This window comes from Triturus cristatus, chromosome 5_1, assembly GCF_964204655.1.
Source record: "Triturus cristatus chromosome 5_1, aTriCri1.1, whole genome shotgun sequence".
NCBI lineage: Eukaryota > Metazoa > Chordata > Amphibia > Caudata > Salamandridae > Triturus > Triturus cristatus.
Genome location: NC_140587.1, coordinates 275,755,947 through 275,773,778, shown reverse-complemented (window position 1 = coordinate 275,773,778; position 17,832 = coordinate 275,755,947). Strand labels below are relative to the sequence as shown.

The window sequence follows — 17,832 nt, the reverse complement described above, 5'->3', positions numbered from 1 at the left end:
CACACCGTGGCAGTATTCATGGGCTGCCAGGAGAGAGGCGTCTGCAGCCGCGTTGATTTGGTTTGACACCATCATGCCTTCATTAAGAACCTCCTGGAAGTCCTCACGAATGTCCCTAGGGAGAAGCTCAATGAATTGTTGGAGAGACTCTCATAAGGAGCAGTCATAGCGGCCCAAGAGGGCAGTCGAGCTTGCTGCCTTCATGGAGGTTGCTGCTGTACTGCAGACCTTCCTCCCCGCCGAGTCCAGTCTGCGGCTTTCTTTGTCCGGTGGTACAGTGGACGAGGGAGCCGTAAAGTGTTGCTTCTTAGCCGCCACCACCACAATAACCGAAACCGGAGGAGGATCCGTTCACAGGAATGCAGGGTCAGAGTCCAGGGCCCTGTACTTCTTTTGAAGCCGCGATGGAGCCGACTTCACAGAGGCAGGCGTAAGGAAGAGCTCCATAGCCAGTTCCTCCAAACCGGGCACTAGAGGAAGCAGAGGACGAGAAAGTTGCTTTCGCTGCAGCGTCTCGAATATGACTGATGTGGACGGGGTAGGCACAGTCAGTGCGATCACTAGCTTAGCCACTCCTCTCAACAGCAAGTCTTGAAACGTGGCGATGTCTTCGACCGGTGATACCCTCGTAGGAGGAGAGTGACAAGGTTGGTGAGTATCTTCCCCCACTAGAAGAATCCGTGTCCCTGGTGTACCTGGAACGCGACCGCTCCCTGCAGTGACGATGCCGGGACCTGGTAGAAGATCTATGAGAATGATGTCTCGATCTGGATCGACATCTCGGCCTTCTGGGCACAGCCAGAATCACCGGCACAGGCGGCTGAGGCGGTGGTGGCAGTGGTGGCTGAGGTGGAGGCAGAGGTGGTGGAGGAGGTGGAGGCAGAGGTGGTGGAGGAGGAGGAGGAGGCAGAGGAGGTGGTGGCGGAGGCGTCGCCGTCCGCGGTCTTGGAGGCGACCGACGAGGGACCACAGGCTGGGCTGTTTCCGGAGACCTAGATGTTGAATAGGTCCTGGAGTAGTCAGAGTCTGAGGTACGAATCACTCTCCTTCTCTTACGGGCAGGTCTTGAAGAGGGCGCCCTGGAAGCCGTATCCCCTGATGGAGAACACCGGTGCCGCCGTGACCTAGGGCTGTCAGATATGGAGATGCTAACCACTGAATGTGACAGGCTCCTCGGCGTAGACTTCCTCCTCGGCGTAGACTTCCTCCTCGGCGTAGACTTCCTCCTCGGCGTAGACTTCCTCCTCGGCGTAGACTTCCTCCTCGACCTATCCCTCGACGTCTACTTGCTCCTCGACGGCGAAGATCTCCTCGACGGCGACATGCGCGTCAACGTTAACTGCGAGCGGCGGTGTCGCCTCGACGGCGAGCGCCGATGCCTTCGGGACTCAGATCGACGCCGATGTGTCGACGTAGTCTGTGATGTCCTCTACGTCGACCTCGTCCGAGGTCTCGACGTCCTTCCCTTCGACGTCGTTTAGACTCAGAGCCCTGGGTCGACGGAGAGCATATCGTCGTCATACCTTTCGACGTCAACCGGGACCGGTGCCGTTTCTGGGCCTTCTTGTGACTGGGGAGACCCCCAGAGGCCAAAGCACGGGAAGTGGAAGATGACAAGTTCCCTCCATGCCCCGAGGTCCCACCTGCATCCTGAGGTCTTCTCTGCTCCAGGCCTTGAAGACGAATCTTCTCCCTGTCACGCAGAGTCCTCCTGGAGAATGACTTGCAGATGACCAGGAGTCAGGAACATGAGAAGATGGAAGACAGAGTATGCAAACCCTGTGAGAGTCTGACTTGGCCTTCTTCCTGCCACACTCCGGGCATTTGTCAAATAGAGCTGGCATTTTGACAAAAAGGAAGTGGCTTAACTGGCCAAAAGGGACACCAAATGGAAGATAAAGGCCCCAGACGTCGAATGAAACACTAAAACTTTCAAACAAAGCTCCAAAAATTGAAGAAATACCAATAAAGGTAGAGCTCAATGCTCCAGGGTCCTGCTAGCAGGAGCCGGAAAAAAGAACTGAAAGTAACTTGCCTTTGGCTGTGCATCATGGGATACCGAGAGTCTCTGGAGGGTTCCTTAAAGGCACGGAATCCCTTTTCCAGACACATAATGGCGGCCTATGGGGCTTGTCTGTCCAACCCTTCCTCTCTATCATGACAAAGGAGTTTTGTGAAGGGTAGTTTCTCTTGGTATGAAACTTAACTAAATGTGTAAATTTAATTATTATTTGGCTATCCCTTTTGTCACTTCAGGATCAAGTGCTGGCCAGTGTAGCCTTGTTAATGTCAGGCTGCATTATTTCCCTTTGATTTTCTCTTAAGTGTCTATGCAGGACTGAGGAAGAGGACACCTTAAGAGACTATTTCGATTGCTCCGGGGTCCACGCACATGGGCGGGACTATTCACAGATTATGGCTATACACAGAGGTCCCCTACTACAGAAGTTAGGCTTTGGACTTCAAGTTGACTTGGATAGTCGCAAAAAATGCCTAGGATAATTAACGACACTGTTCTAGAAGAAAGATTAGGTGATGTAGAAATTACTGAAACTGAAATGGTCATGCTGAAAGTTGAAGGTGTAGCCAGAAGCAGAGAAGGATCAAGACAAGTAATACAAATTAGGAGAGATGGAGCCTAGAGAAAGGCACGTTAACTGATGTAAAAGCTGGGTTAAGGTGCTCCTCAAAGGAAAATGCAAGAAGATTAGGCTAGCTGAACATGTCCACGCAGGCCAGATATGGTGGTGGCACTGCAGGACAGCAGTAGATACCTTGCCTGTTCCCTCAGTATCTTAAGCCAAACATGATGTGTCTACAGTTCAGACTCTGCATTCTTTTTCGAAAGAGTGAGGAATCTATTCCATGATGGAAAAGAGACAAAAGACCATGTTTATGGGAAGGTCTGTTGGCTGGCATGCAGACAATGTTACAATAAAGTATTGATAGAGAAAACTATTAAATATAATCGCTCCAGAAAGAAAAGTAATTTCAAAGGAAAGTTCAGGTAATCGAGAGCATGATTTATCATTGTTGAGCACTGAATTCAATGGGCTCTTTCCGTTGTAGGAAAGAATAATTTTGATTAGGTTTTTTGGTATAGGCTTCAGACTGGGTCAGGGATCAGATTAGGGTTACATTTCTGTTGAGTGCTACAATTTGAGTGAGAAAAACAGTTACGGTTTGGGTCAAGGTTAAACTTAGGGCTTGGTCTACATTTATAGTTGGGGTTACGATGAGGCTTAGGGCAAAGTTCAACTTTAGGTATAGTGAGGGACATAGTGAGTAAGAAGATTTGTCCCATAGGGAAATTATGTGCAACAGGTTAGTTGTGTCAGTAATGTTCATTAAGGATTTGTACTGATGGTGGATTCTCTGGGGATATTTTTGAATGGTAATCTCTATAATAGATTTGTGGCATGATGTGTGTGTTTCAACATTTACACACACAATTACCTATAAATGCAGTGATTTATATGTATTCAGACACTTCAACTGACAAATTGAAACATTTGAAAATCAAAACAGTAAAGCATGCAGAAGATTTGAAGCATATCAAAAACTTGATATGACAAAGCACAGCAATGAAGCATGCACAGCAATCAAGTTCTCTTACATGTTGTACATTGTGCCAAGCAAACTCTCATGACAAGAAAGTGGGAAGGCGATCTTTATCAATTTAAATTTAGCACTTCGATCTACAGCTAGGCACATGTTTATACAGACTGCCCAATCATCACCATCTTGAAGTGACTTGGTGTGTATACTTTTGTAGCAGTTTGAGGAGAACCGTGCTCATCACCATGCGCACTGTCAAATAATGTTAAAGGTTTGCATCATGGCACTTCTCTTTACTTTTCTGTGGATCGTCTCCATGAATAGTATAGAGGCTCTGTATGGTAGACATAAATATATCTGCCTAAACTATGCCTCCCTGTTTAGTTCACTTGTAAGTCAGTGCTGGATATCCAGATGCAAACAGTTTCCAGCATGATGATCAGTAATTAACCTCATTATTTTGGTCAGAGCAGTCCCTTAGGCTTTTTTCTTTTATATCAGAGACACTCAAGATCTTTCCTCTAAGGCTCGTTAGATAGGAACATTGCCTGGATTCATCCCTATAACTTAATACACTGTGAATGATCTCAGTCTTTTGTATGTTTGGACTCCCTAAGTTTACATATATATGCCACAAAAGTGCATTCAACCACTGCATAGCTAATCGCCTGGATGAGCTGTCATCTATTGCCTGTATTATCTAAGGGAGAGGTCAAGCACAGCTTGCTCCCCTAAGCAATATATATATATAATCTGATCAAGGTGTTCAATGAATGTAAAACACACAGCTAATGTGTACTACTTTGCAAAGTCAGCCTCTCCGTGCTCATGTGTACGCACTCCCTGTAAGGTTGAAAAGGTAAACCTGACACAGAGAAACAGAATTATTTCACGACCATTTTGTGGGGTTGGGTAGTCTTTAATGATATCTGATAAAAGTTTAAAGTACCAGATCTATTACAAAAAGATCTGAAATGTAATCGATTTAGGACTGTTATTAGTACAAACTTATACATTGAAAAAGATCATTTTCATTTTGTAGCAGTACTTTTGGAGGGAAAAAAAATCATTCTACTAGTGCTCTTGCCAAAAGAAAAAACTATAGCCTTCTTCAGAGGGGTTACCAATAAATGATCATGATCAGCAGGTGCAGCTTCCATCTGTCGTTACATGTATGTGGGGGATGTAAATCAGTATTGGCGACACCTTCACGCTCAGAACACCCACTCAAGTCGAAACAAAGGAATGTCATGTGTAGGTCAGTGTGACTTCTTCCAAAAGAATAATGGAAAAGCCTGAACTAGTATTTGTACACGAGTGTTGATAATACATTTACACACTGATGTGTTATCAGAACTTGTGGAGGTCACAAAAGGAAGAGGGTTTGAGTACTGGTCAACAGTGCCTCTGCTATATCAACAAGTCTAGCTTGGTTTCCTGATAATAAGTAGCCCTAAACCACAAATCTAATGTACAACACAAATTTATAATTTCACATCTATCCAGGTACACTGCAGATATATCAAGGTATACGGTACAGAGTTCTTTGTTACTTTGTAATAGGTATTTCATGGAACTACTCACATTTCTGAATATAGAAATATGATGGAATAGATGGCAATGTGCAAGCATGTTAAGAACAAGACAAAAGCGCAGTCTACTGCAGATAAGAAGATATAGGAAATCACCTCACTTTCAAAATCAAGGAAAAAATTTGGCCCCTGTTCAAGGTCTGTGCAAGTCAAAACTTTTAGAAGGTTCCCCATGTTAAGGTACCTGTTAAGACAAAAAAAAGAAAGAAAATGTCCCTTTGTGAGTAAGAGCAGCCAAAATGCAGTAGCACAAAGTTTGGTTTGTGGAGAGAAAAGTGAGATTAATAGCTGTGACAGGTGGATTGATCTATATCACTGTCAACAACCAACACTGAACCTAGTCATGCAATGCAAGTCTGTTTAAAGAGGGGCCAAAACGTAATCCTTCTGTGATACACGAAGCTCAACACAGATGGATTATTTCGATAAATTAGTTTCAGCCCGGCACTCAAGCTTCAGTGGAGAGCATTTGATGAAAGGGTTAACAGAAAATAAGTCCACCTGCATTACAACAAGGAGATTAGGTTTATTAAAGTAAACAATTAAATTGCAAATTTCTTTTCCTCAATGAATCCAATCTTTCCTCAAAATGTACCAAAAGCCTTACCTGCAACCATTTAAAACAAAACATCATTACACGGTAAATGGTGTAACTCAAGTGTTATCTTTCATGGTCATCCAATCGGCTCTGGAGATCTAAACAAATCCTCCACACTGAAATCTTTAGTGACAGACCTTTAATGCCCAATAATGCCACCTTTTTCCTACATTAATAAGCATCCATATCATTGAGCAATCAATGATTTTACAGACTTTAAAAAGAAAATATAATTGTTAAATGAATGGGTTTGTCCACCGTTTAAAATATTCTAAAATGAAAATTGTGGCACCCATGTCCCACAGTGGGTTCTAAACAGATACGTCCATTTGCCTTAACTGCTGCAGAGATAGCTACAGGCTGCTCACAGTCATGGTTTCAAGTGGACTTGCTGTGAAGGTCTGAAGAGACTTACTTTCAAAATCCAAGAAAAAATGTGCTGCATTGTGGTCTATGTCTCTGGTTAGGACCTTAATGAGATTACCCATGCCAGCAAACCTACAAATAAAAATGGCAAAGTTGTTTAGTACCGGTGTTTGTTTTCTGCCAGAGGATGGGTTCAATCAGTGGTGGCTTCTCTAGGGTACTACAACACGTGTTAGATTAGCAAACCACCATATAATAGTGAATGGATGGAACGGGCATCGGTCACCTTGTGTACAGTAGATTTAATAATATTACTTTGGATGAGTTGAGACAATCACAATTAAACCAGAAACCTATTCCTTACAGGGAGAAATATTCTGGTAAATACGGCCTAAGGAATGACTAAGCAACATATAACCTGGCACTGACCACATTATTACCATTAAAGTCATATTTTTAAAACAATAAAAAATGGACACGATACTTACTTGTAACATTTTCTTATGCAGAGACCCCAAGAGTGTGTATCCTTTAGCCTTTAACTGTAAAGCCAAAAGGAGACTAGGCAGGCCAGTTGGTAATTGATAAGGGGCTGGATGCTGTTTGAGCATCCTACACAGATTCTTCATCTATTAAAAGGTGCCCTTATCCAGTATTTGCAAAGTGTCCCTAAGACCCCCCCCCCCCCCCCCCCCCACCTCTCGTGGCCTGCAGTGGCTGATCACCAGCGTAGAAAACTATTCCATCACCACCTACGAATTGAACATTATAAAGCAATATATATCAATGAAAAAACACAAAGGTTAAAGCTTAGTTATAGTCCAGAAAAGTTTTTTCCCCATACAAACCAAGTTTAAACTACACAAACTATAAAAAATGTAGTTATAGTTATAACTTTCATTTACAATTTATCCACCACCTTCAAATTCTTATAAGTAGCGGTTCTCATTTCCCACTCTTTTCAGCTCGCTAGCCAGACAACACTAACTATAGTTCGCCACTATCATGCACAGTCTTGTGACAAATAATATAATTTGATAGTTATATAAATTTTGTTATGAATGCTATGATTTCACATGCTATAAGGGAGGTAGTATGCAAGGATATGAACGGTGCATAAAAAAGGCACGAGTTATAGCTAATGTAGTGGGAGGAGCAAGGTGACAAGACTGTTCGGAGGTGCGAGACTTAGGTGAAGGTGGTGCGTAAATTATAAATTGAAGTTATAATTATAACTTTACAATTTTTAATGTTTGTAAATTTCAAGTTGGTTTTGTATATAAAGAATAGGTAAGGCATTTCGTACTATAAATTATTTTTTAATAAAAATGTGTTTTAAATTGCAGTTTGGATTGTCATTGATTGGAGTGTCGTAGTGGAGTGTAGCACAGTACAGTGAAGGAGATTCATATAATCTAGTGTCGCAGAGTGGAGTATTTTAGAGTGGAATATAGTGGAGTGTCGTAGCGTACAGTGGAGTAAATTGTTATACAGTGGATTGGTGTGTCATATTGTGGGGTGGAATACCATTAAGTGGAGTATCGTAGATTGGAGCGGCGTGTTGTAAAGTGTAGTGGCGTGTCGAGCAGTGGAGCGGAGTGTGGTAAAGTGGAGTGTCATTGACTGCAGTGTCAAAAAATGGATTGTGTAGGAGTGTCACAGAGTAGAGTGACAGAGTGTGACAGAATGTGGCAGAGTGTTGGGTAGTGGCATAGAGTGGAGTTAAGTAGAGTAAAATGTTGTATAGTTCAGTGTTTTTGAGTGTAGTGTCATGCAGTAGAGTGGAGGAGAGTCTCGTTGAGTTAGTGTTGTACAGTGGAATATCATTATTTATGAGAACACAGAGCATGGTAGAGTGGCGAGTTATAGTTCGTGTTGTCTGGTTAGGGAGCTGAAAAGAGCATGTAAAAAGGTTCGCTACTTATATAATTTGAAAGTGGTGGATTAATTGTAAATGAAAGTTATAATTAAAACCATAGAATTTCGAAAGTTTGTGTAGTTTAAACTTAGTTTTTATAGTGAAAATACAGGTTTCTAACTATAAGCTTTAACAGTTATTTTTCATTGAATTTCAATGGTTTTTATACATTTTTTATAAAAATGTGTTTCAGATCGTACGGTCTAGTGTTGCAAGTGGAGAGTTATATGGAGTGTTGTACAGTACAGTGGAGGAGAGTATTGTAAAGTCAATTTTCAGAGTGGAGTATTGTAGACTAGAATAAAGTAAAGTGTAGTAGTGTATCTACAGTGCAGTAAAGTGTTATACCTTAGGCCGTATCGCCAAAGGCTGTGCATGGCTTGCCAGCCTGCGGGGTACAGAGGTGTGGGCGTGGCAGCCTGCAGGTGCGGGTTGCCATGTGTGCAGAGTGGGGTTGGCTGCGGGGGTGTTGGCCACAGGGCCTGGTCTGCTGCAAGGCCCTGTGGCCAACCACCCAGCTGCAAAAAAGCCAAAGGCTGTGTGCAGAATGGGTTTGGCAGGGCTAGGGAGAGGATTGTCCACAGGGCCTGGCCATAGGCCAGGCTCTGTGGTCAATCCCCCGTTGGGCACAGCCTTTAACTCTGCGCAGCGTGAGAATGGCTGCTGACTGGGGGAGAATGAGCACAGGGCCTGGCCTCTGAATGTTTGTTGTTTTTAGAGTTTGAAACTTTACATTGTTACTAAACATTTCACCCAACTAGAACGTTATATTATCCTTTTTTAAGGATCTGCAGGAAGTGAAGCAGTCCCCAGCAACATTAAAAAAAAATTAAGTCTAGAATCATTAAAACCATGACTCCAGAAGAGCTTACAGTATTTCTTAAATCTCTGCTAGCTGAAACTCTATGCTCTTCAGCTGGATTGCCCTCTAGGGGTTGTTTTTAAGATTGAATTTTGTGGGCTAAAATTGTTAAAAGAAAGATTTAGAGACATGTTGCTTAGTTTAAAAAACAAATTTCAGTGTTTGAAAACACAGGCAATTTTTGGAGAAAGAGGAGAATATGGTCACTTTTGTATTAGGTCTCGCTTACGCAGCGCGCATGCGCTGCATAGGAGGACCTTTAGCAGTCGTTCAGCTCTCTCTCGAAGCACATACTCGTGCTTGTGGCAGCATACAGCTTGCGGGAGTGCGCAGCGGCGCGCCACAAGCACGAGTATGTGCTTTGAAAAAGAGGAGACTGCGCGCGCACAAGTACTCATTAATTAACTTTCACGGCCGCAGGGCCGTACTTGTGTTTCACTGCTTGTTTGTTTTGCTTTCAGCGCGAGGCACGCGCGCTTGTTCTATTTTGGGAAGCAGACCATGAGACTGCATACTTTCCATCTGTGCCTCTTGTATTCTTCTCTTCCCAGCTGCGTGCTTTGTCGTTCTCTCGCACCAGTCTGCACGTTGTCTCGCCCCAGTGTTTCTGTCCTCTCCACCCGTGCCTGTATTGGTTTCTCCCACACGTGCCTGGATGGCTTTCTCCCACTGGTCAAAACAGAGAGAGGGGTCCTTCTCTGCCAAAGGGAAAGGACACCAGAAATAGACACTATTACAAAAAGCAAAACTCCCTTTGGGTATCTTTTAAAGCATACACTCCTTTCATGACCTATTCAGTCAAATCACCAAAATTGGCGCCCATCTCAAAAAATAGACGTTTTTCATCAACTTACTATGCACAGAAGAATACGTGTAAAAGGTACTTGGAGATAATTCGTATTGACACTTCGAAGTTTACGTGAAAGAAGACCCCATTGGGGAGAACGGAGATTCTCCCGACATTCCACTTATTACAATGGATGACTGTATTGGGAGACACCATAATATATTTGTAAGCCTGAAGAAGGTGGTTTACCAGATCATACCACCGAAACGTGTCGCTTTTTGTGTTTTGAAGTCACTCAAGTTACATCGATTCTACCAGGAGTGAAAGAATTGTTTTAAGTGTTGAATTTGTGATTATAATATTTGTTCTTTCACTAGCTGGGCGATTTCTGATCTATTCGGTCAAGAATATTTTATTGTTTGTGAGATTCTCCCATGTTCTCTTTATGAACTATGTTTTAAGATTAGTAATGTATGAAGATAGATATGTTTAATGATTTTTAAGGATTGGATCAAATAAAAGCATTTTGTATGGTAATCTTTGGGTTTCTATTCAATTCTGGTAATTTGACTGAATAGGGCATGAAAGGAGTGCGAGTGTGTATGCTTTAAAAGATACCCAAAGGGAGTTTTGCTTTTTGGAATAGTTTCTCTCACTGGGGCCTGGATGGTTTTCTCCCACCTGTGCTTCTGCCCTCCCCGCCTGCACCTGTTTTGCTTTCTCTTGCAGATGTGTTTGTCTTCCACACCCGCGCCTGTATTGCTTTCTCTCACCCGTGTGCTTCTGAGTCCCAAACCTGGATTACTCTCTCTGGTCCATGTGCTTCTACCCTCCTTCGGCGTTGCTTCCACCCCTCCCTGGGCCTGCTTTCCTGTTAACTTTTATTGAAATTAGAGCGCTTTTGTTCTACTGATTTTTTTTGTTTAACTATCGCTCCTTCTCAGATAAGTAGATGAAAAAAACAAATAGACACAATGCTGTGACCACTTCCTTTTGTAGGCGTGCATCCGTTGTTAGCAATAGCAAAGTCAATCGGGCCTTAAGCCGACACGTTGACTTTGCAGATGTTGGTTTTGTTTCTAACTGTCATCCAGGCTAACCTAACACATCACAAAGCATCAGGACTAAAAACAGCCGTATTATCAGCCATATCCACGTATAGACAAAGTAGATAGGCTGAATGGCCATTATCTGCTGATTAAGTCTATGTTCATCCCAGAATGAGGTTTCTTTCCTGACACTACACAGAACAAACAGATTGGAGAGAAGGGCGCCGGCTGCCTTCTGGTGGCCTTTATTTATTTTTATTTTTTTTCAGAATACACCAAACTGGACTACAGGGCAAGAGTTTATAGGGGCACGCGGATTCCTTGCTCTGGGTAGACAGCCGAAAATAATGCTCCCTTGAGAGACAGACATCTCGCTTTAGTGGTGCACCTATAGCAAAGCAGGCGACTCCTTGGCAGAGTGGCTTACCGAGACATCTTGTCATTAATCCCTACCAGAGTGGTGGGTCCTTCGAGCATGCCCCCGCGATTTAGGCTTACCAGTGGTTTGCAGGCAAAATTCATAACTCGTTTCACTCACCACTAAGCACAAGTGTTTTGTCCGTTTGTGGTCTGGTGCTACGAAAGTGACCCGATTCTCCACTTACCCAAACTGTCTGATCCTCGCCAAATCACGCTATATCTCTGCGCCAAAGCCACCATTTCATCAAAACCGGCACACTAATAAGCGCTTTAGACTATTTAATGCAATTTGGAAAATGGAAGTGTGTGTAAATTTGTATTATTTCCTGTACACCTTATTGTCAGGCTATTGGCATAGAGCCTCGACTGCTTTATGGGGGTTCCTTGACTGGGAGCTCAAGGGTTCAACAGCAACATTTCTGAATGCTGCTTTAAAAGCTACTTGGGGCTTGCAGAATCTGCCTGCTCAGTCTTTATGCTCGCCATGAGCAAAGCGACCGACTGACCTCAGAAAATAACTCGAGCTAACGGTGAGCCAAAAAGCTTAGCAATAATGGAAATGGGGCTCGTGGGTTGACATTGTCAAACCTGGGTTTACTCAAAGAAAATGATGAGTCAGTGAAATGTTTGAAAAGCCCCCCCCGGGGCTCTATGTAATTAACATTGCTGGGGGGCACAATGCCCCCCGTAGCCCCGGGGACCACCACTCCCCGGGGCTTTGAAGAAGGTGGGAGGGGGGCCGCGTGGCACCCCTCCTGGAGCCCTTGAGGGCCCTGGGGACAGCCACCCCCCAGGGCCGGCTCCTGCAGTGTCCTGGGGTGCCCACCTTCGGGAGATTGTAGTTTGCTATGGCAGGGTGGGAACCCTTGAGGGCCCTGGGGACAGCCACCCCCCAGGGCCGGCTCCTGCAGTGTCCTGGGGTGCCCACCTTCGGGAGATTGTAGTTTGCTATGGCAGGGTGGGAGCCTCGCGGCTCCCACCCTGCCATAGCAAACTGCTTTGCTATTTGGAAGAGAGAGCAGGGAAACCTGCTCTCTCTTCCAAAAAGTAAAGCAGATTGCTTTTCCATAGGGGGAGCAGCATGTTATCTGATCTCCGTGTGGAAAAGCAATGCCGGCTCTCGCAGGATGCGGGGAGCCGGCTGGGACTGTGGGGGGGATTGGGGACACCCCCCACGGTCCCCAACGAAGAGGGCCAGCCCCGGGGGATGGGGTCCCCGGGGCTAGAAATGGCCCGGGAGGTGGGCCACGCGCCCCCCCCTATCCAAAATGGGATTTTATATTAAAAAAAAAAAAAAAGCCCGGCCCAGGGTGATGGGGTCCCCGGGGCCATAAGTGGCCTAAGGAAGGGGACAAGGCAGCCCCCCTCCTAAACTTTTTTTTTTTTTTCCAAAAAAGGGCCATGCCCCGGGGGATTGAGTCCCGGGGCCGATTATGGCCTGTGGAGGGGGGCCACGCGGCCCCCTTCCAGAATTTATATATCTATATCTATCTATCTATCTATATCTATCTATATCTATATCTATATAGATATATATATATATATATGGGCCAGGCCATGGGGGATGGGGTCCCCAGGGCCAAAATATTAGGAAAAGAAGGTGAGCCACACAGCCCCCCTTCTTTACCCCCCTCCACCCCCCAAAAAAAAAGACCGGCATCGCGCCGGAGGCCACGCCCCCTACCAGCATCGCTCTGCAAACGCACCAGGGGGAAAGATTTCACCTTGAATACTGGGGGTGCCTGGGGGCCAACTAACCCACCAGGTACCTCCAGTATGCGCCAGGGAGCTGCGTTGCAGAGAGGTGTTCTGAGGCCACGCACCTTTTTACACCTTTCTGCAACACAGCTCTGTGGCGCTTACTGGGAGGTAGCTGGTGGGCTACTTGGCCCCCAGGGACCCACAGGATTGAGGAGGAATTAATTCTCTAACTTAAAACGCGCCACAGGGTGTGTTTGCAGACATATCACCTCAGGCCACGCCCCCTTCCTTCACCACTGTGCAAACACGCCCTGTGGTGCGTTTTAAGTTGGGGAATTAATTCTCTTGCAATACTGAGGGTCCCTGAGGGCCAAATAACCCAACAGGTATCTCCAGTATGTGCCAGGGAACTGCGTTGCAGACAGGTGTTCAGAAGCAACGCCCCTTTTAACACCTCTCTGCAACGCAGTCTTGTGGCGCTTACTGGAGGTACCTGGTGGGCTAGTTGGACCCCAGGGACCCTCAGGATTCAAAGGGACTTAATCCCCCAACTTAAAACGCGCCACGGGGCGCGTTTGCACAATGGTGAAGGTTGGGGGGCGGGGCCTGAGGTGACATGTGTGCAAACACGCCCTGTGGCGCGCTTTAAGTTGGGGAATTAATTCCTCTTCAATCCTGAGATCCCCTGGGGGCCAACTAGGCCACCAGGTACCTCCAGTAAGCGCCACGGAGCTGTGTTGCAGAGTGTTGTAAAAAGGGGAATGGCCTCTGAACACCTCTCTGCAACGCAGCTCCCTGGCGCAAACTGGAGGTACCTGGTGGACTAGTTGGCCCCCAGGGGACCTCAGGATTGAAGAGGAATTAATTCCCCAACTTAGAACGCGCCACAGGGAATGTTTGCACACATGTCACCTCAGGCCCCGCCCCCTTCCTTCACCATTGTGCAAATATTCCTCTAAAATCAGCCAAACTACGAATTCTGATTTACTCACCCGTTATCAGGAGAGAACCCAGTTCTGCATCTTTTAGCCCAGCACTGACCCTGAAAAGTAATTCTAAACATACTTACCAGTAACTTGTATTTCCTTCCATAGGAATCCATTGTGTGGTTTTCGCCAGAAAAGTTATGAAGTGTCTATTTTCACAAACTAAAAATGTTCCTAAAAAAATCGTCTGTATGACTTAAAACACATTCTTTCAACTGTTTACAGGAGATTCACCAGTGCTGGATCCGGGATCCACCACTGAGTAAGAAAAAGTAACGATAACACTACATACCTGCTAATTGAATTTTCTGCCATAGGATAACATTGGTGATTCTATGTGAAAACATTTCTAAGTGTCAACTTTTAAAATACAATAATATTCCTTAAAAATCACTACTGTAACCAAAATGCTTTTACTCACTGTTTACAGGAGATGTCCAAGGACTGAATCTAGGATCCAGTCCTGTGGTTAGAAAAGTAATCCATAAAGTAACTAGTTGCATTTGACTAGAAATTCACATTGAGCTCAATGTTGCATTGTGTTTGAAATTGTGTTGCCCATTGCAACAACTGTAACTACTGTACAAAAGTCTATTGCCTATTTGCAAAGTATTTAAACTAAAGTAATTCATTCTGAGAAAGTATATTTTGTATTGTAATGTATAATGTAATTATAATGCAATTAAAAAAATAAAATATCTAAAAATAAATAGTTTAAAAAATGTAGTAAATCAGTATCAAAACAAGCATTGGCATAGCCAATAGGCCTCGCTTTTGGGACCTTATAAGTATTTATTTATGCAACTGTTGCATGGCTAAACACTTATAAGGTCCTAAAGGCGAGACCTATTGGATATGCCAATGCTTGTTTCGGATTGCTGTATGTCTTTGAAACATGCTCATATGTGCTGATAAACATGGTTGAGAAATGCCAATCCGTGACTTTGAACATCATAACGAGATGTGAGGCTGTGACTGTTCAAAATATTTGAGAGATGCCGGTCTGTGTTTGTTAAGTATATTTCACAGATGCCAATTTGTGATTAATCCAGTCAGGGAGAAAGCACAAAGCTGTGTGAAAAAAGCATACTTTGACAGCTGGAGATACTACACCGCCATACTAAGGCAGGAAATTTGCCATCTTAATGCTTATAACATAGACCGGTTTATGCATGATTGCTAGTGAAGAAACACTCCACCTTCATTACCTCCACAAGTAAAATGAGTAACAATGATGCTAGGTAACCAACCATTCCTGTTGAAAGTAAAAACCAAATGGATCGTCTTGTGTTATGCAGAGGTGGAAAAGGGTCACATGTGTAGGAGTAAGAGTTTGAGAGGTGTGGTGACGCGGCTACATTTAATTGAAGGCTGTGCAGAGGACAGAGAGGCTCCTGTAAACACAGAACAAACCAGATATGTTGAGGACTCAGAATATAACATGTTATGCCATTACGGATATCAGAAGAATGTATAATTCCAAAGTGTTTCAACTCCCAGTTTACCTACCACTTTGGTTTCAAGAAATCAGAAAATAAGCAAGAGTAGCCACAGCCACATGAAACAAACATGATTCATGTGCAACACACAAACCAAGAATTTATATATACACATGAGCCATCCATGTCCCACATGTATGGGGTGAAAGACCCGATTGCACAGGCACTGGCAAACAATTTAAAGATAAAGGAGAGGCCTGCAGAGGTCTTTTCCTGGCAGGTTACAGGTAAAAAGGCCTGTCCTTCCACTACAAGCTGTTGCCACCACGGTTAGGTCTCAGCTCTCTGATGAGTTGAGCTAGTCACGATCAGTACTCAAAGGGCCTACAAGGTGTATGTTTCCGGACCATAGAGCCATGCACCCTGTCACATACTGTGTTACAGGAAGCCCTCAACGTAAATGCATAAGTGTCGTGTGCTGCTGCGGAAAAGTAAAAACACCTACCAAACTTGCAAAGGAGAACTCAAGAAAGGGAAGCATACTCCGTCTTCAGAGTTATATAGGGAAACCTTTTCTGCCCCAACACCATCTGATTGAATTGCTAAAACCTGCCTGGGTTGCCTTTGTAAAGACTCAAATTATTTAGGTAGTTCAATCTATCTGATGACACTACAAAACAAACGATTTCACACTTTTTGCCAATTTGAAAAATATTAGGTTTCTTTTGGGCTCCTCTTTAATTCTTATTATTCACCAGGAACAGGGCTTTTAAATGGACAGGCACTGCCATGCTCTGAGAACATGCACTTATTTTATTTGATAGGGAGATAACCAGTCCAGCCGACGGAGGTATACATCATTATCAGTGGGAGAGTTACAGCTGGTCTCTCTATGCATTTCAAGCAACGGCCCAACCTATGGAACAATGGGACAGATGTAGTAGAGGATTTTGCAATTGCAAACCCTATGATTTGCAAAATCACTGGGATTGCGATTATAAAATTGCTATTTATTATGTACAAACCCCATTTTACAAGTCAGAAACGTTTTCCGACTTGTAAAGTGTTTTTTGTGGCCCTTCGTGTGTGATCTGCAACAGATACTTCTTAAAACAGTGCAAAGCTGTCCAGACCTGGAAATTATGGAATAGATCACAGTCTCATGACTACTAGTTGTCCCTTCTCTAACTTCTTTTCATGGGGGTTTTTGAGACAGACTGCATAAGGCCTTCCCCGGCTTTTCGGTCTCAACCACGACCTTCTTCACCGACATATGTCTATTCCACTTCTGTGCTCCCATGAGTTCTGTATATGTCACATGTCACCCTTTGGAAGCAAAGCAAGCAGGCCTTCGCAGGATCCTACACTGCCAGACATTCAAATCCCAAGGTTTGTTGGACCGCCTGCTTGCATTGTACTAAAAGGTGACGAGTAACACAGTATTTCCAGTAAGGTAGAGTAGACCGCGTAAAAGTTGCACTGCATTTGATCAAACGGGTCTGTGATGAACGCTGAATGTAACATTAAGTGCCCTTACTATACCTTTCTTCAGCTCTATGGAGAATTAAGACACACCGGTTGAAAGTTTGTATTCGAAGAAACTGTGCATTCCCAAAATACAAAGTATAAACAAGACTATATTTGAATATTGTCACGGAATCAACAAACAGGGGACCCGAAAACTCAACTACTCTTTGCATATAGGTCATCAAAGGTTTACTTGCCACTCAAACAATCCGGAAAAAGCCTGAGCCGAAATGATGGCCCTTTATTTTCCTTCCTCTTGATAGAAGCTTCATTCGGTCTACACAACGTGCTGCTGTCTTGATGATGACAATAGTTATTTAAAACACGGTCTACAGCGGTAACAATTATTGTGCTATATAATTTGTGATTTAGGAATATAGCAGAATGTCTAATGTAAGGCTAGCATCTTTCGGAAATAAGGATTTTGCCTATAGTGCATTTTGATAAAAAGAACTATCACAATAGTGGCCGTAGAACACACCACCCAGTGACCCAGCCCTAGTGCATGTGATTAAATAGGGTTCTGTCATGTTAACTTACAGAGTCCATGCCCACCCAAAGCAGACAGATCGAGCAGTGGACAGGAGACTTGAGCAGACGCCACTGAGCTCACAGAGGGGCAGAGAGGCGCCCTCGGGGGTGGTTTGTGTATGCCACGTGGTGCTGAAAGTTTATAACTATAACAGCTCTGTAATGCTAACGCAAAGGTCTTATTGTACGCGGATTCCTTGAATCAACTCCACAGACACAAATAAATACATCCCCGAGGCGTAGGTGGTACAACTGGAAGAAAAGGACCTCTTAAAGAAAGGGGTGCCCCTTCTATGCAGAGGGAGATTGCTTTGTGGTTTCTCATCGTCAGTTCCTTCAGAGGTCAAAGTACAATTAAAACAAGAAATATTAATGTGCAATTCCGACATACTGGAATATTATGCACCACTTTAAGTGCACGTCACGATTCTTAAAAAATCAGTCAGTATGTAAACTTTACAGTCAAAGATGCTTTTGTGTTTGCCTCAGTTATGTTTA

At 44.1% G+C, this 17,832-nt stretch overlaps 1 protein-coding gene across 20 annotated transcripts in view; it reads right to left on the bottom strand.

Annotated features, from left to right (window-relative positions):
- CYRIB (CYFIP related Rac1 interactor B) overlaps window positions 1-17,832 on the bottom strand; it is a 338,947-nt gene that overhangs the window by 157,981 nt on the left and 163,134 nt on the right. For 14 of the 20 annotated variants that reach the window (XM_085604926.1, XM_085604927.1, XM_085604935.1 and 11 more), the window contains one exon: window positions 5,252-5,334. In XM_085604926.1, coding sequence (XP_085461052.1) covers window positions 5,252-5,324 — 73 coding nt within the window. In that variant the 5' untranslated portion in view covers window positions 5,325-5,334. Of the gene's footprint in view, window positions 1-5,251; window positions 5,335-6,163; window positions 6,247-17,832 lie in introns of all 20 variants that reach the window. The other 6 variants (XM_085604936.1, XM_085604933.1, XM_085604928.1 and 3 more) reach the window with 1 other exon arrangement.